The following is a 19,895-nucleotide window of genomic DNA, read 5'->3' as shown; positions in this document are numbered from 1 at the left end:
TAATTCCTTTTTTTAGCTTTGTTCAGTTTGAGGACCAACACTCTATTCTCCTGCTAGGAGTTGGGGTAATCTGATTGTTGTAGCATTGAATTTATTTACCTTTGATATGTCTACAGGTGTTAAATCATGTTTTTTTTCCTTTTAATTGTGTGTATCCTTTCTATTATGTTTTTCTTTGACAACTTCCTGAAATATTTTTTTTAAGTTTTCTAGAATATCACAATCTACCCCTTCAGTGCTGTAAACCGGGTCTGAGTATCTTGCTCTGGCTTTGTGTACAATTTCACCTTCCACTGTATTATCTATTGTTCGTTGCTTCTTTGGATTTCTGTGAGGTTTTTCCATTGGCCATTATTTCCTCTTGTTCAATTTCTTTGAATGTGTTTTCTATACATTTGAGCGTGCCTCTCATGATATTTTGCATAGTTTCTTTTTCCATCTCCATTGCTTCTGGAACTGTAGCTAATTTGCCCACACTCTACAATTAAAATTTTAAAATATTTATTGTACCACTATTCTGTTTTCAAACCTAAATCTTGGCTGTTTGTGTTTCTGTCTGATGTTTTTATGTAGAGTCTGGCTTCCTTCAGTACTCTGACCCTGACTCTAAGTCTAGTCTTCTTCCTCCCTTTACTGCGCTTTTTGGTAAGTATCAGTCACTTAGTGCTTATCATGACAAAAACCTAGAGAGAAGAGAGTGTCCAGAAGAGGATGATTGACAGTCACAGGCTAGAGAGGTCAAGGAGGATGAGTGAGAAAAGGACATTTGATTTGGCAATTAAAAAATTGTGTTGGTAACCAAAACTGGGCTCCTTAGCACTTAGTTCAACAAATGCCCTTGAATGGTTTGGCTTTTGTTTCCTTTGAGTAATTCATTGAGCCTTACTAGGTGCTAAGCCCCAGGTCCAAACCCCTATTAGGTGTAAAACCTTAGTGGGTGTGGATTGGCAACTAAGGTGGGGCCTAAGGTGGGGCCAACTCCAGGGAGGGCCTAGTCTACACGTCTGGGAGAGCAGAGGCTTTTAGACCACGTGGGTTTAAGTCCGCCTCTTTGTGATGATTCTAGATCACGTGGGTGAGTTGCATGTGTGACTCACCCCTGACGCTGAAAAAGATATAAAAACCAGGGGTTGGCTGTCTGTTCTTTGGAGCTCTTTGGCGCAGCAGTGGTGACGCAGCAGTGGTGGCTCGAGTGACTCTGGGCCAGACCTTGTTCTGAGCTCCCGGGCTGAACCTAGATGTTGGTAACTATGAATCTGTATTGGGTCTGTTTGTTGATGTTTGTAATTTGTTTGTAATTTGCTCTGAAGTTCAGGGTGCTGGCTTTTTCCCCTGAACTAAGTGAATGATATTTGTATGCTGAATTAAAGTAAGCTTGCCAACCCCTTCACCTTGCTTTCCTTAGTTAAGCAGATCAAAAGAACCTGTGCTGTTGGCAGTTTTCTGGGTGCTGGCTGTGGGTGGATCTTACACCCCCACAGAAGCTGCTAGCCAGATTGTTGAAACAGAAATCACTGGTAACTTTGGAGAAAGCAATTTTGTTTGGATGAGGCTCCAGAAAATGAGAAGAAAGTGAGAGGAAAGGAAGTGGAGACAACCATTATAGTGAGTTTTCTCAAAGAGTTTAGTCACAAAAGGCAGGAGAGATAAGGAATGATAGCTAGTAAGTATGACCAGGTTAAGTGAGGGTTTTTTGAGGATTGGGGAGACATGGGCATGTTTGTAGGCTGTGGAGAAGCAGCCAGAAGACAGGAAGAGACTGAAGATAAGTGAAGGAGTGAGGAAGAGAGAGGGGGTAATCTGCTGAAGGAGATGGAATGGAATGGATCATGTGTACAGGTAGAGGGGTTTGCCTTGGCAAGGCCACCTCTTCATGTAAGACAGGGGTGAACAAGGAGATAGTGGGGGAAGGCATCTGAGTGATGAGATGAGGAGGATGGCAGAAGGGAGAACTCTTGTCAAATGGTCTCAGGTTTTTCAGTGAAATATGAGGCAAAGTCCTCAGCTTAAGGGAGCTTTGGAAAGGATGCTGTGGTGAGAGGTATAGAGAGTCAATTAGAGAAGAATAAAGAGGTTGCCTTGCTAGGGTGAGATCCTAGTTGAGATTATGTAACATAAATCTGTAAGGTAATCAATGACAAAAATAACTTTAAGGCACATTGCAAATGTGACATTGCAAAGAGTGACTTCACATAACACACAGATGGTGCTACTTATTCTATTTGGATTAACCTGGCTAAGAAGACAGTGGAATCTTAGAATCAATAAAGCTTCCTTTGTGCTGTTAGAGTCAAGGACTGGTGGGATTATCCCTGGTCCTACCCATAAAATCCTTGATGAGACCAGTATTAAGAAGCATCGACTCATATGTCTGAAGGGTGCATCAAGGCTGAAAGAAAGGAAAAATCAAAAGGCAAAATCACCTGAAATATCTCCTAGCCCCATCTGCCTATATAACTTTAAAGACTGCTAACAGACTGAATTCAGGGATGATACATTAGGTGAGACCAAAGTCTCTGAGATAAATCGAAAGGAAGCCATGGAAAACCTTATATAGGAAACCTAACACCATGAAACGCTCAAAAAGCAATTCATAATTAGGCACACATTTTAACATGCAAGAACTAGCTACCTGTACCAGCTCGCTGACCACTATGGTACCTTGTGCTAATGTAATTTAGAGGCCAAATGGGCATGGGTAAATACTAAAGCGTATATTTAAGAAACTGGCATAATATGTAACACGCACAGAATCCAGACATCCAGAGAGCACAGGAGTGCGTACACTATATTCCTTTAAATTAGTTAGTAGTGAGGCCATTTCACACTCAGGTACTAGCCATATAACTTGTTTGGCATTTTGTATTTATAATGTGACTTACAGTTATTTTTATGGTTACCGATCACAACAAATCCGTGAAGTAAGTTTAGTTCCTGCTGTGATCATGATCCATTTCACTTCACCCAACATTTATTAAGCACTTGCTATAAGCACCATAATAAAAACATGTAACATTGTGGGGAGGGAATGTGAAATGGGCCTTGCTCTCAAGGGACTTAATATACCACTGAAGTAGAACTTGTCTGCCTGGAGATTTTGCCCCCCTAGTCTGTCATTCACATTATCTTGCTCAGGAGCTACACAGATTGTGCAGAAAGAAAGTTACATAGAGGAGTCAATACCACATTGGGTATGTTTTGAAGTCTTAACAATGTGTACAATGAAACGAAAATTTCACTAAAAAAAGACTTCAAATAAACATAGTAACTCCTGAAATTACTACTTACTAAATAAATACGGTCTACTGATTTCCTTCTCCTGCTGGAGAGGAACCACGTCATTGTGGAAAGAGTGCTGCACTGGAGCATGGAAGCCTTGGGTCCAAATTCTGCCTTTGACACTTAAAGAGTTAGGCAAGCCGCTTAATCTGAGCCTCCACTTCCTCATCTATAAGACAAGGACAGTGATACCAATAGTATCTATCTCCCAGGGATGTTGTGAGACTTGTATTAGACGTGTGTATACACACACACACACACACACACACACACACGCACACGCAAACTTTAAAGTACTACAAGAGTGTACTGTTTTGTTCAGTGGTGTTGTTTGCACCATTTGGTTCTACGGCAGAGATATGGAAGACTTTGGGTTTGGGGCACTTTTTAAACTGGGCACATTTCTACATAGTTATAGCTGAGCTTCCTTGTCAAAATAATAATCACAAGAATTCTGTGAAGCATGATAAATAGTGTAAAACACTGTCACTGCACAGGGCAATAAGAGCTAGCAGCATTAAGGTTTACAAAGCACTTTACATACGTTGTCTTATTTGATCTGCACAACAGCCTGTGAGGCAGGCGCTATTATTATGTCCAATTCATTTACAGATAAAACTAAGACTGAGAGAAATTACATGACTTGCCCAGGGTCACGTGGCTAGAAAATATCTGCCGTAGGATTCAAACCGAGGTCTTCCTGACTTCAAGTTCACTATTCTGCTTTATATATTATGACCCTTAGCTTCCACACACATACAGACAAACATACAGAAACAGATACATACACAGAAATTCCAAAGGCATGGATTCTATATGGAGATGTCCTTCTTTTCTGTTACAATGCTCTAGAAATAACAAAAGTACATCCTAATTTGACTAATTCCAGGCAAAAGGTTGTGGGGTTCTTTGGGGCAAGTTGGATGGTTCAATGGTTGAAAATGCCCTTTGGCTGAATCCAAACTTCACAGAACAAATCCCCTTAATAAAAGGATTTGTTCTCTAAACCTTGGACTCAGTCAAAAGGTTGCACCCAAAGGACCTGGATGGCTTCATGTGGCCTTGAGGCTACAAGTTCCCCACCCCTGGTTCAACCCATAGGTCCATAGGAATGCCTGATAAAATACAGAAAAACGAACTCTGGAAAGTCAGAATGGGAGCTAATCAGGGTAACATAAGACACAATTGACAGGTTTCTCAGGGGGAAATGTAGTCATTAATATATTTCTCTAAATGCAAAAATTGAAAGATAAAAATATATATGTTAAAAAGGAAATAGGAGGTGGTTCAAAGTCAAAGTGAGCAGGTTGGAGACATAGATTAGATCTGTTTAGAAGACCAGATCTCCAAACTTTTTTGATCACGCACCCCATCCATAAAAAAAATTTGTGAGTACCACCCAATAATTAAATATAATCATAAAACTTAAAATTTAAATTTAAAAAGGATCATATGAGGGTGAAATAATATTTGATTCTAGAGTCAATAGGAGCCACGGGAGTTTATTGAGCAGGAAAATGACATGAGCAGACCTGAATTTGGGAAAAATCATTGACACCTGTGAACCTGCGGCCTTCTAGGTCCTCAGGTGCAGCCTTTTGACTGAGTCCAAGTTTTACAGAACAAATCCTTTTATTAAGGGGATTTGTTCTGTGAAGTTTGGATTCAGAGGGCCTCACTAGAGGGCTTAGAGGGCCACATGTGGCTTTGAGGCTGTAGGTTCCCCACCCCTCCATTAGAGTGGAGAAGGGTGAGGTAAAGAGACTAATAAGGAGGTGATTTACAACAGTCTAGGTGAGACAATTCCAAAGGACTCAAGATGAAACATGCCACCTACCTCCAGATGGAGAGCTAATGGACTCAAGAGTACAACTCAAATCATATTTCTTTCCTTCCTTGACAAATGCAGGAATTTGTTTTGCACGACTATACACATTTGTAATGGGTTTTATTTCTTCTCAGAGTAGGAGGAAGGAGGGAGAAAATTTGGAATTAAAAAAATTAAACTGAATTTTAAAATAGTCTAGATGAGAGAGTATGAGGGCTGAACTGTGGCAGTGGAGAAAACATGCAAGAGCTACGGAGGTAGCAAAGATAAAAAGTCAAAGATAACACCAAGATCATAAAATTGAGTGACTGGATAGGGGTGCCCATGCCAATAACAGGGAAGTTACAACTGATTTGTCACCTGCGTATGTTATGAAATTCATGAGGTTTCATCCAAAAGAACAAAGGAGTGGGGGAGATCCTACTTAGTAGTTGCTGACCTGGAAGGTGGGCTAAGAGCTGAGGGAAAAGAGTGAGTATGCTTGTGTGGGGGTGGGGGAGGGAAATAGCATCTGAAGTTTTGAAATGGCACTTGTATGGCTGACGTGCTGTGGCAACAGCACTGATAGAGGCTGGGTTATAATCACCCTGAGGGATCTGAAGCCAGGTTCATAAGTGGGTAGGCTGGTTTATTGCTCTGGGGAAGTGAAGGAGTGTTGTGGGTTAAGGGTCGGTGTTGTGTTGGCGATATATTACCACTAGTTCTGGCAGGGAAGGTGGGATGTGGCTGAACCATGTCTCTACCCTCTGATTAGAAGTATACGATTAGTTAATTAGTCATAATATGGCTCCTTCGGGATCATGCCTTGTTCCCCACTATGGAGGTCACTGGCCTAGAGGCATGAGCATTTATTACGTCCCCACTACATGCCAGGCAAAGTGGATGGAATAATGGACTTGAAATCAGGAAGACCTGAGTTCATATTCTGCCTCAGACACTTAGCTGTACGACCCTGGACAAGCCACTGTCTCTCCCTCTCAGTTTTCTTATCTGTAAAATGACGGCAGCGATGACCTCACAAGGCTGTTGTATCAAATGAGATAACATTTGTAAAGTGACTTATAAACCACAAAGTGCAATATAAATACTAGTTATCATTATTATGTGCTGGGGATATAAAGAAAAATGAAATTTTATTTGAAATCAAGACTTAAGCTAGAACAGTGTTTCAATTTTTTAGTCTAATAAATATTGGACTGGAAGTCATAATATGATAGGTCCATTAATGACTAACTAAATGACATTAGGTATGTCTTTGCCTTCCTTAAGTACCTTCGCTCAAAAATTTGGATTCTTAGTCTGTGCCATGTTTTTGGGATACATATGTAGTCCTCCTATGAACTATATTTCAGAGACATAAGGAAATGAATATACAATCTGTAAGAATTTTTTACAACTTGTGAAAGAAAGGGCTTATATAAGCACAAAGTAGTATTGTTTAAGCACGAACAAAGCCTTTATATTGAAAATCTGTGGGTTCTATGTGTTGAGTGTCCAGCATTCTGTTCAAATGCAAATGTCTGGAATATTCATTTGACCAGAAACAGCTACTAGGACTCCCTAGGTCATAGGCGCACAGGACTTAACTAGAAGTGGCCTTGGAGATCACTTAGTTGAACCACCTCATCTTATAGATCACCTCAGGAAGTTTAATAACTTTATACTGAATTTGGCTCAAGCTCCATGTCTCAGCAAGCCCAGGCCTGCCTTCAGAATTGTGATCTTACTTCTGCTGATTCAGGTCCCTACTCTTGTTCTCGATTTTGATAAAAGCGGGAGCCCTTGCAACAACCCTCTGGATTAGTCAGGAAATTCTGTTCTTCAGCTGTATGTTGAGATTAAATCAATCAACTCAAGGGAGAGAAAGTGGTATTGAGAGGCACTCACCAAACATCTGGCTGTGTGTCTCTTCTTGCCTCTGTCTCAGAGGCTCCCTTTCTTCCCTTAAGACATAGTTCAGACTCATATTTTTTTGCATCTAGCCAACGTGCAAAAATTTATTTAGCTGGACTATACGTTTCTGCTACAAGAGTCTTGTTTTTCTTTCTTTTTCAAGGCGAGGGGAAAGGGAGAGAGAAGGTGCTCCCAGGAAAAAAAAAAGATGCAATGATTTCACACATATAATTGAGAGCACATTTCTTATCTTCTCAGTGGGCGGGGGAGGGGCAGGAAGGAGAGAATTCAGAGCTCACATTTTAAAAAAAAAGAATGTTAAAAATAAATCAACAATAAATTTATTTTAAAAAGAAAAAAAAAGGTGCGACTCAGAAACTATCTTCCGCAGGAAGCCTTTCCTGATCCCCTCAATTTCCAGTACCTTCCTTCTCCTTGTACTCAACTTTGGTATGTTTGTTATGCAAAAGTATTTACGCTTTATAGGATCTTATGTGAACTTGTCTCCCTCGTTAGAACGTAGGCTCAGGGCACGCAGGGATTGTTTCATTCTTTGTGCTGGTGTTCCCGGGGATCGGGACACGGTCGGGGCTTAAGAAACTACTTATCGATTGAGCAGCACCCTCTGCACAAGCTGCCCGGCACACAGGCACGCAGCCTCTTGCTCACAAATGCCTCGATCTGGACCACGTTTGGGCAGAATGAATGGGGAGGCAGGGAGTGAGTTATCCAGGAAGCACCGCAGCCTTGCGGAGAGGCCGGAGCTATGGGGAGAAGGGCACTGCAAAGACGCCCCTAAATGCAAAGCCGGGGCACACTGATTAAGCGGGAAGCGGGGGGAGGAAGCAAGGAGGCAGGCAGGGGCTTCTGCTTGGGGACCTGGCAAATGACAGTTCAGGTGGACTAACGGACAGGGACTGGGACACACACACACATACGCTCAAATAGCGGAATCCGCTGCCTCAGAGCCCGGGTCGGGCGCTGTCCACATCCCAAGTACAAGCTGGGTCTCCCGAAGGACCACCCCCAGCCCCACCTCGGGCCGCCGACCCCACTTCCCGTCACCCCCGCACCGGCAGGCCTGGAGTCCGGGCCCCGCGAGGAGCGACCTCCCCCTCTCCAAGGCTCTCAGCCCCCTTCCCCTCCTCGGCGGCCGCAGTCACTCACCGCGTCCCAGGCTCTTCCCGCCAGGCAACCTCCAGCTCAGCGCTAGCCAGGCGCCCACCCCCCCCCCACCCCGGTGCCCCCCCTCTTTCCCCTTTCTTCCCCTCCCTCCCTCCCCCAGATCTCGCCGGCCCCGCCCCCGGAGACACCGACCCCCACCCCCACCACGGGCGGCGGAGGCGGAGGCGAGGCGGCAGCGGCGGCGTCCGAGCGCTGCGTCATCCCCCCCGCCCTCCTCGCCCGCGCCGAGCGCGTGCACGTGCGTCCGTGTGTGCGTGTGCGTGCGCGTGCGCGCCTGCGTTCGGCGCGTCCTGGGCAACTGCTCTAGGCTAAGCGCCGTTTGGCTTCCTTAGCGACAGACTAGAGTCGGCGACGTTAAGAGAGGTCCTGGTGGAGGCTCTCCTCGGAGGCCTTGTGAGGCTATATTTGGAGAAGAGCCAAGTCGACCAACATGGCGAAGGGGAGAGGGAAGCAGAGAGGCAGAGGGAAAAAAGGCAAAGAAAAGAAAGAGAAGTAAGGAGGCACCCGCGAGGCCCGCCCGACTCTGGGCCCTGCCTTTCTTGGGGTGGGAGTAGTGACAGGAGGTAGGGGCTGAGGAGGGGAAGCTTCGCTTTGAGTTCTGCTTGTCTCTCCAGGGATTCCGAGGTGGGGGGAAGTTCCCACCCTGGGGACCTGGGCACCCGCTTCAGGTAGTGGGGAGGACCTGGAGCCCGCTCGGAGCCGATCGTTAAATTTTCAGTGAGAGCATTTACACCTCGAAATCGACAGACCGCTACCAATCAGCGCTTGATTTATCGTTTTGTCGATTGTGTAGACTTAAAAAGGTGATGGAGAAAATGTTCATAGTGCGAATAAAACTTAAAAGTGCTGCCCTTTGTGGCGGGGGAGGGGTAGAGCTAGTTGTTAAATATTTACCGGCACACTCCTAAAGAAGCAGGAAGTTAGAGGAGGGGTGGTCTCTAATGTTTTCTATATTCAGAAACGACTCTTCAGAAGGTATTGGGGTGTAAGGGATTACAAATCACAAAACGTTAGAACCGGAAAAGACAGAGATAAAAACCCAAGCCCAGGTTTTTTACTTAGGCAGCTAGGTGGTGGAGTTCACATTCGCTGGTGTTCAAGTTCAGTCTCTGACACTTGCTAGCTGTGTGACCCTGGCCCGGTCACTTCCACCTCTCCTTGCCTCAGTTTCCTCACTTGTAAAGTAGGGATAATAACAGCACCTACCTCACGAGCTTGTTGTGAGGATCAAATAATGTTTGTAAAGTGCTTTGCAAACCTCAGAGCACTACAATGCTAGCTGTTTTTAATTATTGTTACAGATGAAGAAGTGACTTACCTAAGGTCACATAGTTGAATGGGACAATTCAGAACCCGAATTTTGAACTGGTGAGACGTCTTGACACTCAGTCCTGCGAAGTCATTTGCCAGGGTCCTTAACTTTTTTGAGGGGTGCCATTTTGGCAGCTTTGCAAAGCCTATAGACCCTCAAAATATTATTTCTAAACACATACTGTAAAACACATAGAATTACAAAAGGAAACCAAATGTTTTTTAAAAAGTTATCAAAATATTTTTTAAAAAAAGCTTATATCCTCCAGGTTAAGAAACCCTCCTCTTGTTATCCAAACTGAGTGAAGAGGTAATTGTTCAAATGATTTTAAAGGATCCTAAAACAATTTTTCCATTTGGACGAGGATTATCTGGCCATTTGTAGATTGGGTACTTATTTACAAATCTGCAAATTTCTGCTTGTAGGCCATAGCAACACGCATTTGATATGATCTAATAAGAGTTTACAATTATATCTCTTTAAGGTTTGCATTATCACATTTAATCCTTACATTAGTCCTGTGGGATAGGTGCTATTAGAGGCTTGAAAGTGCTTGTTAAATGACTCACCTAAGGTCACAGGGCTAGTAAATAGTAGAGGATTCAAAGAGTTTGAGTGTAGGACTTTATCTGCTCTGCCAGTCTTACCTTCCCAAACCAGGAGCTTCCATGTCATATGACGACATTTGTTTATTGATTTATTTTAAAATAAAAACAAATTTCTGAATTGGCCAGATCACATATATGTCATACACACATGTATGTGATATATGTATATACACACATTCTCACAAACATAGGTGGATGAAATAAGCATTTCTTAAATGCCTCCTATGCCAGACACTATTAATCCCTTTATAAATAATATCACATTTGATATTCAGAGCAACTCTGCGCGAGGTAGGTTCTATTATTATTCCCATCTTACATTTGAGGAAACTAAGGCAAACAGTTAAGTGACTTACATGTATGTATATGTATTGATATGTGTGTGTACACACACACATTCATGCATATACATACCTCATTCTATGCTCAGCCTTTTACCTCTTTATCATGAGATGGGTAGTATATTTCATCATTCGTTCCTTAGAATTGTAGTCTGTTGTTACTACTCTGATCATAGGTCCTAAGTCTCGGAAAGTTGTTTGTTTTTAGAAATTGTCATTGTATAAACTGTTCTGGTTCTGTTCATTTTAGTCTATATCAGTTCATGCATATCTTCTCAGGTTTCTCTGAACCGCCTGTGTGGGTCAGAGACCACTACTCACATTAAAAGTAAATAGAGATTGTTCTTGAGAAAAGGCAAAAAGGAGTTTATCGCTTTCTCATGAGAAAGGACACACCCCAATGTGGCCCAAGATGATGCCAGCAAGTGTGTGTGTCTTGCATACAGCTCAAAGCAAGTTACATAGACCTGATGTAGAGTTCCCCTACCCCCTACTGGCTCCTCTTCCTATTGACTGGATTTGGAGCTCACATTCTAAACATGGAATCTTTTCCCAGCAACAGAGAACAAAAAACAAAAAGGCAGGCATGAGGCCAGGGAAAAGGGAGTAAAAGCTAGATAAACAGGACCTTGCAGGTGTCTGTCTACTGATGTAATTTCTTATCTCTACTTTCTGAGCAGAGCAGTTTCTAAAAATATAGAAGGGGTGCAGGGTGAGGGTGGATGGTAGGAGAGGTAAGGTCTTGTCCCACACTGATGAGGGGGCTTCACTATTTCAGCATTGCATTCACATCCCTTCGTTATTCCTTATGACACAATAGTATTTCATCACATTTGTATACCATAACTTATTCAGTCATTCCCCAATTGATGAAAACCCCCTCGGATTTCAGTTCTTTGTCATCTCAAAAAAAGCTACCATTATTTTTGTAGATACTTGAGAGTTTGTTCTACTTAGGTCTGGTCCCTCCCTTAATAGACTCTTTCTCCAATTCCCCTTTCCTCAGATTCCCTCCTGTTTCTCTACTGAGTAAAATAGATACACAAATGAGTGTTATGTGTGTATTCTTTCATCCTTTGACCACTTGATAGGAGAGTGAGGTTCTAGTGTCAGCTGCTTCCCCCATTGCTTCTTTCTTATTTGTATGGACTTCTACCAGTGCATCCTGATTACAGGAGATAATTTCCCCAAACCTTCCTTTCCCTTATTCCCTTAGTGTATCCCTCTTACAGCCCCCCCTTTCCTTTCTTCATTTAAGATTACCAAGACATAACTAAAACACTGCTAGGCCTTCTGCCTAATTAGACTTCTTCTATGACTGTTATGATGGTAGATTTCATATTTCCCCATATTAGAATGCAAACCATTTATCTTGCGTTGATCATTTGTGTTTTTCTTAACTCTTGCGTTGCAATTTCAAAGTTTCTACACAACTTTTTTTTTTTATGGAATTCTTGGAAGTTCTCAGTTGTTTTTTGTTTTGTTTTTTGGCCTGTAGGATTGATTACATTCAGTTTTGCTGGGTAAGTTATTCTTGGCTGGAAACCAATGTTCTTTGCCTTCTGGAATATCATATTCTAAGCTCTCTGATCCTTTATTGAGGTGGCTGCTAAATTGTATGTGATTCTGACTGTGGCTTTGCTCAGTATTTGAATTCTTTTTTTATGACTATTTGAAGTATTTTTTTTTTTGACCTGGAAGTGCTAGATCTTGGCTATGGTGTTCTTGGGAATTTTCATTTGAGGGTTTCTTTCAGGAGGTGACCAGTGAATTTTCCCCCTACTTTGCCCTCTAGTTCTAAGCTTAGCCCCTTTTTGTCTAGCTCCCTTTTTTTTGAACATAGTTTTCTTAAATTTTTTTTCTCCTTGATCAGTTTTCCAGATCAGGTGTTTTTACTATGGATTTCTTTAATTTTTCTTCTGTTTTTTTTTTTTTTAGCCCTTTGACTTTGTTTTAATATATCTTAATGTCCCATGGAGTCATTGTTTTCTCTTTGGTCTATTTGAATTTTCAGGGAGTCTATCGCTTGGTCAAGGCTTTGTGCCAAGCTGTTAATTCCCTTTCTTGCCTAACTCTTTTATCTTTTCCAAGGTTTTTTTTCCTCTAGTGCTCTTATTTCATTGATAAAAGACATTTTTAACTTTTTATTTTAAACTCTTCATTTCTTCCATGACGTGTAGTTGAATTTGTTCCTAAGTTGTGTTTTCCCAAGGCAATATTTGTAGGTGTTTTAGAGTCATTCTCTTCTGAGTTTGTATCTTCAGTATGCCTATTGCCATAACAGCTTTTTGTGGTAGCATTCTTTTTCATTCATTCATTCATTCATGCTCATTCTCCCAGTCTTCTTTCTGATTTCAGACTTGATGTTAGGGCCAGGTTCTGTGCACTTTTGGAGGGAAGAACCAGACTGGTCCTGTTGCTGTTTTCTTGAGTATTGTATTATTCCAGACTCTCAGAGACAGATCAGGTTGGGAATTTCGTCTGATTGAGAACAAAGTCCCCATACCAGCTCCCCACACCACCCACCTTTCCCACCTCGACTCTGCAAAATCTTGACCTGGGTTTGGGTCAGAGCAACAGGGGGCTGCTGCTTTTCTCTTTACTGGTTATGGAATCTTGCATATATCATTCAGTCATTAAGCCTTGTGCCAAGCGCTATCTGGGGACACAATGATGAAAAATGACACACCTTACCTTAATACCCTTAATAAGCTTATATTCTATCTAGGTGACAGTGATAATGCACGACACATAACATAAATAAGTATATACAAGATGTATACAAAATAAATGTCAGCTTTTGGAAGAAGGGCATTAGTTGCTGGGGTATTCAGGAAAAGCTTCACCTGGAAAATCTCTCTTGAGCAGTTTTGAAGGAAATGAGGAAATATGAGGGATGGAGTTTACATAAGAGAGCATTTCAGGCATGGGGAAAGAGACCAGGGCAAAAGCTTGGGAACAGATTGGGAAGTGTCATGGGTGAGAAGCAGCAAGATGATCAATTCAGCTAGGGTGTCCAAGTTAATGTTCCTTATTTCCACAACGATGCTATCTATCTATCTCCTCCTCTGCCATCCCCTTTTCCTTTTTTCCCCCCACTATGGTTTCTTTTTTTTTTAATTTAATTTTATTTATTTAATATATTTAGTTTTCAGCATTGATTTTCACAAGAGTTTGAATTACAAATTTTCTCCCCATTTCTACCCTCCTGCCCACTCCAAGATGGCGTATATTCTGGTTGCCTCGTTCCCCAGTCAGCCCTCCGTTCTGTCACCCCATTCCCCTCCCATCCCCTTTTCCCTTCTTCTCCTGTAGGGCAAGATAAATTTCTATGTCCCATTGCCTGTGTATCTTATTTCCTAGTTGCATGCAAAAACTTTTTTTTTGAACGTCTGTTTTTAAAACTTTGAGTTCCAAATTCTCTCCTCTCTTCCCTGCCCCCCCCCCAAGAAGGCCAGCAATTCAACATAGGCTACATGTGTATCATTATGTAAAACCCTTCCACAATACTCATGTTGTGAAAGACTATGTTTTGCTCCTTCCTAACCTATCCCCCTTTATTGAATTTTCTCCCTTGACCCTGTCCCTTTTTCAAAGTGTTTGTTTTTGATTACCTCCTCCCCCTATCAGCCCTCCCTTCTATCATCCCCCCTTTTTTGTCTTCTTCCTCCTCCTTTCCTGTGGGGTAAGATACCCAATTGAATGTGTATGGTATTCCCTCCTCAGGTCAAATCCGATGAGAGCAAGATTCACTCATTCCCCCTTACCTGCCCCTTCTTCCCTTCTTACAGAACTGCTTTTTCTTCCCACTTTTATGTGAGATAATTTACCCCATTCTATCTCTCCCTTTCTCCCTCTCTCAATATGTTCCTCTCTCATCCCTTAATTTGATTTTATTTTTTTAGATAACATCCCTTCAAATTCAACTCACCCTGTGCCCTCTGTCTATACATATATACACACACCTACATATATACATACATACACACACATTTTTATATATATATATACATATATATGTACATATATACATACACATATATATGCATATTCCTTTCAGCTACTCTAATACTGAGGTCTCATGAATCATACACATCATCTTTCCATGTAGGAATGTAAACAAAACAGTTCAACTTTAGTAAGTCCCTTGTGATTTCTCTTTCTTGTTTACCTTTTCATGCTTCTCTTGATTCTTGTGTTTGAAAGTCAGATTTTCTATTCAGCTCTGGTCTTTTCACTGAGAGAGCTTGAAAGTCCTCTATTTTGTTGAAAATCCATATTTTGCCTTGGAGCATGATACTCAGTTTTGCTGAGTAGGTGATTCTTGGTTTTAATCCTAGCTCCATTGACCTCCAGAATATCATATTCCAGGCCCTTCAATCTCTTAATGTAGAAGCTGCTAGATCTTGTATTATCCTGATTGTGTTTCCACAATACTCAAATTGTTTCTTTCTGGCTGCTTGCAGTATTTTCTCCTTGACCTAGGAGCTCTGGAATTTGGTGACAATATTCCTAGGAGTTTTCTTTTTGGGATCCTTTGGAGGAGGCGATCTGTGGATTCTTTCAATTTCTGTTTTACCCTGTGGCTCTAGAATATCAGGGCAGTTCTCCTTGATCATTTCTTGAAAGATGATATCTAGGCTCTTTTTTTGATCATGGCTTTCAGGGAGTCCAATAATTTTTAAATTCTCTTTCCTGGATCTATTTTCCAGGTCAGTGGTTTTTCCAAATGAGATATTTCACATTGTTTTCCACTTTTTCATTCCTTTGGTTCTATTTTATAATATCTTGATTTCTCATCAAGTCACTAGCTTCCACTTGCTCCAATCTAATTTTTAAGGTAGTATTTTCTTCAGTGTTCTTTTGGACCTCCTTTTCCATTTGGGTAATTCTGCCTTTCAAGGCATTCTTCTCCTCATTGGCTTTTTGCAGCTTTTTTGCCGTTTGAGTTAGTCTGTTTTTTAAGGTGTTGTTTTCTTCAATATTTTTTTCAGTATTTTTTTTTGCATCTCCTTTAGCAAGTCATTGACTTGTTTTTTATTGTTTTCTCCCATCATTCTCATTTCTCTTCCCAGTTCTTCCTCCACTTCTCTAACTTGCTTTTCCAAATCCTTTTTGAGCTCTTCCATGGCCTGAGACCAGTTCATGTTTTTCTTGGAGGCTTTTTATGTAGGCTCTTTGACTTTGTTGACTTCTTCTGGCTGTATGTTTTGGTCTTCTTTGTCACCAAAGAAAGATTCCAAAGTCTGAGACTGAATCTGAATGTGTTTTCGCTGCCTGGCCATGTTCCCAGCCAATTTACTTGACCCTTGAGTTTTTTCAGCGGGGTATGACTGCTTGTAGAGTAAAGAGTACTTTGTTCCAAGCTTCAGGGGATGCGCTGTTGTTTTCAGAGCTATTTCTATACAGCCAGCTCTGCCACACCAGCCCTCCTTCTTCCCTAAGAACCACCAATCTGGACCTGACTCACATCTTAAGCAGGCTCTGCGCTCCCACTCTGATCCGCCACATAATTCCTCCCACCAGGTGGGCCTGGGGCTGTAAGCAACTGCAGCTGTAGTTCTGTGGCTGCACCATCCCCCGTGCTCCTGGGGTGGTGGCCGAACTGTGAACTCTTTTCACTCTGTCCCTGCAGCTTTTCTCACTAACCTTCTGTGTTGTCTTTGGTGTTTGTGGGTTGAGAAGTCTGGTAACTGCCACAGGTGACTGATTCAGGGTCCTAGGGCCTGTTCTGCCCGGCTCCTGGTCTGGTTGGTCGTGCCGCCGCCCACGCTGGGTTCTGCTCCCCTCCACTCCCATCTCCATGCACGATAAACCTCATCTAGCGACCATCCAGGCTGTCCTGGGCTGGATCCCTGCTTCCCTCTGTTATTTTGTGCGTTCTGCAGTTCCTTGAAATGCTTTTGTTTGATCCAAGTAAGTGCAGTCTCCTGAAGTGATTGGCTAGCTACTCTTTTCCACTGAGAAAGGATTAAGATGTCCATGGAAAGGACCCTTTTTCCTTTTACCTTTGGAATTTCCCAACATCAGGGTCTTTTCCAATGAGTCCCATCTTCTCATAATGTGTCCAAAGTATTTAAGCTTCAACTTTAGTATTTAACCTTCTAGTGAATAGCCTGAATTAATTTCTTTTCATTATTGACTGATTTGACCATAAGAACTACTATGGCAGTAGGTCAGTCATGAAGAGATGATTTTAGTAGCCAAATAACTAGAGTAGTTGGGTGGATATGAGGGATAATGTGGAGGTAGAAATGACAATATCTGACAACTGATTATATAGTAGGGCAAGAGTGAGGAGTCAAGGATGACATTGAAATTGCAAACCTGTATGACTAGAAAGATAGTAGTGTTCTGAATAGAAATAAGAAGGGGTAGTGACAGTATGATGAGTTCTCTTTTGGACATACTGAGTCTGAGATGCCCATGGGATATTCGATTTGAAATATCACATAGGCACTTGGAGATATTGGATTGGAATTCAAAATACAGGGCTTAATATGTAGGAAAATTAGGTAGTTCCTGGAAATCAAAGGAGGAGTCTTAACAATAATAACTAATAGTATTTATAATGCTTTAAGGTTACCTTGTTTGATCCTCAAAGCAACTTTGGGAAGTAGGTACTATTTTTATCCCCATTTTACAGAGGAAGAAATCTTCCTGACTATAAGTCTAATACCCAATGTGCTACACCACTTAACAGACTTCAAGGAAGGGAGGCAAACTTATCAAATATTGTAGCTATGTCAATAAATCACAAAAGATGGGGACTAAGTAAAAGGCTTTGGTAATTAGTATTAGCAGGTCACCTTCAAGAGAGCAATTTCAGTTAGATGATGGGGTAGAAGTAAAGGATTAAGGAAATGGGTGAGTGGAAAATTGAAGTGTAGCTCCTCTCACGAGCTTCCAGGGACTAATGAGAAATTCTTTGGAGAGAAAGAGTTGACAGATCAAGTTAGTTTTGGAATGAGAGGATGAGATCTTTCAGCTGAACAAAGTTTGGAGGCACTGAGATGGGCAGAGACTAAGACTACAGGTGGTATACCTGAAACCAGAGAGTAGCCCCCAGAGAACAGTAGTAGATATGCCCTCCCTTGGCTGAGAAGGTGGGCCTTTGAAGATGTCTTTCTTTTTCCTTCTCATGTTCCTCCTTTCTCTCTGCTGAAGTGGAGATTTCCCCCCTAGAGTTCTCTGCTTCCTTTTTGCAACTCTTTCAATGTCAAGGTCTGATTTGTTTAGATAGTCTCTTCTCCGTTGATTTGTTACGTATGACTGGAAATGATGGCTAAGTGTGCTAAAGACTTGGGGGTGGGGTAGGAGGGGAGATAATTCTATGAAAGCCTTTTTTATTTCACAGCTATCAATGTCTCAAGATGGCTTTGGATTCAGGTCTTCCTGACTCCAGGCCCAGCATTCTATCCACTGTGTCACCTAGCTGCTCCAAATAATAAAAACATTATTTTGGGAAGAGGTCCATGGGTTTCACCAGATTGCCAGAGATTCATAACACTTAAGATATTTAATGTAACACCAATGTTACTAGTAGCTGCAGTGGAGGTGTAAGACCAACAACACCAGCACACAGGAAGGCTGTTAGCACAGGCTCTTTGATCTGCTTTTCTGAAGGAAAGCAACATAAAGGCATTTACAATCTCTCTTTGATTAAACATACGTATATCATTCGCTTAGTTCAGGGGAAAAATTCAACACCCTGAACTTCGTAGCAAATACAAACAGAAATTACAAGCAGAGATTATATACACAGAGCAAATAACACAAATCAGCAGACAGGGCTTCTGTCTGTCCATAGCAATACATACATAGTTACCAGAGAGAGAAGCACCAGCATCTGGGTTTTCAAAGCCGGGGGAAAGGAGGGGAGCTCTTTAATGGCTACCCAACGTCTTGTCTGCCCAAATCATGTGAACACTCTTTCAGTGAGTGAGCCCCAAAGCAAAATGCTAACCTCTAAGTATATATACACTTCTTCAGGGTCAGCCCACAGAGGGCATCACAACCATGTGACTCAAACTCGTGTGACTTAGGCTTTCTTGTGACTTAAGCAGGTCATCAAAGACTCTTGATTCAAAGACTCTTGATTCAAACAAAGGCAAGACTCCATCAAAAGCACTTGATTGCCTTAATGCTAAGAAGCATTCCAAAAGAAAAAAAAATAGCAAAAAGCCCCACTTTACTTTCCATTACACTTAAAAATGCCTGGTTTAGAATGAGTTTGTAGTAGACTCAGCTGCCCATTTTTTCCTACTTTCTCCAGAAATCCTGAATTTGGATTGGAGAAAGTAGTTACAGAAGCTTGTCCAGGGTTATGAATTAGTAAGAAGGGAAAGGGACAAGAGATACAAGGGAATCAGTGAGCTGGCTGACTGGAACCAGAGGCTTTCCCTTTTAATTTCTTCTTTTTACAAATAAACTTCTTACTTGTTTCTTTAATTTTTCTCTCTCTGTGAATACATGCTCTTTTCAGACATTTTTCAAAATCTAATGACCTAATGAACAATTATATTGAAATAGTTTTAAAAATATTTTTAAAAAGCAATTTCACAGACTCTTCCCTGTTAGGCCATTTCTGCTGCCTCCTAAAACCACCATGCTCTGTAACTTTCCTTCTGTAGTTCCCCCCAGTTCAAATAGAGTGCTGCTCTCTGCCTTACTCCCACTCCTCCCATTCAGAAAGGGATAGAGTCAAAAAAACATCAGACCACATTATTTCTGCATCTTGGGCCATCTAGGGAACTTTTGAGCTTTTTGATACTTAACCTACTCTTTCAACAATCCGGCTAGCAGCTGCTGTGGGGGTGAAAAACCAACACAAGCACAACAACAAGAGTGCTGCCAGCACGCTGCCAAAGTCCAGGTTCTTTTGATCTGCTTTACTAAGGAAAGCAATTTTAAGGGGTTAACAAGTTTAATTCAGCATACAAATACCATTCACTTAGTTCAGGGGAAAAATCCAGCACCCTGAACTTCGGAACAAATACAAACAAATTACAAACATTGACAGACAGACCTTGTCTGATTCAAATCCCATTACATAGTTATCAGAGTTTAACAAAGTCCCAGCATCCGGGTTTACCAGCTGGAGGGCCCTTCGCTACAGCTGCCGGAGTCTCCGCATCAACACACCACCAAGAGTGAGAGCCCCCGAGCAAAGAGCTCTATCTTCTCTTATACCGTTTCAGAGTCATTAAATGTCATCTGAATGACCAAAACTTAGGCTTCTATGATTGGCTCTGGAGTTGGCACCTCGCCTTAGGACCCTGGAAGCTTCACACCCACATAGGCTTAGCACCTAGTAATTAGGGGTTTGGGCCTGGGGCTTAGCACCTAGTAAGACTCAAAGACACTTAATTAATCATTTTAAAACAGTAAGAAAGTCCCAACTCAATTGATGTTACAACTACGCGTTACTGGATTATATTTGCCAAGTG

The 19,895-nt window shown here is 41.8% G+C and overlaps 2 protein-coding genes across 2 annotated transcripts in view; one reads left to right on the top strand and one right to left on the bottom strand.

Annotated features, from left to right (window-relative positions):
• Positions 1-8,234, bottom strand: part of ENTPD5 (ectonucleoside triphosphate diphosphohydrolase 5 (inactive)) — a 39,790-nt gene extending 31,556 nt beyond the window's left edge. Inside the window, exon 1 of the mRNA XM_036734309.1 lies at positions 8,168-8,234. The gene's annotated coding sequence lies outside the window, so the exon portion shown is untranslated. The remainder of the gene's footprint in view (positions 1-8,167) is intronic.
• Positions 8,235-8,543: 309 nt separating this feature from the next.
• BBOF1 (basal body orientation factor 1) overlaps positions 8,544-19,895 on the top strand; it is a 74,381-nt gene continuing 63,029 nt past the window's right edge. The window contains exon 1 of the mRNA XM_036734314.1: positions 8,544-8,677. Within this exon, the coding sequence (XP_036590209.1) occupies positions 8,616-8,677 (62 nt within the window). The 5' untranslated portion in view covers positions 8,544-8,615. The remainder of the gene's footprint in view (positions 8,678-19,895) is intronic.

Source organism: Trichosurus vulpecula, chromosome 8, assembly GCF_011100635.1.
Source record: "Trichosurus vulpecula isolate mTriVul1 chromosome 8, mTriVul1.pri, whole genome shotgun sequence".
NCBI lineage: Eukaryota > Metazoa > Chordata > Mammalia > Diprotodontia > Phalangeridae > Trichosurus > Trichosurus vulpecula.
Note: the sequence above shows the minus strand (reverse complement) of the source record. Positions and strands in the feature narration are given on the sequence as shown.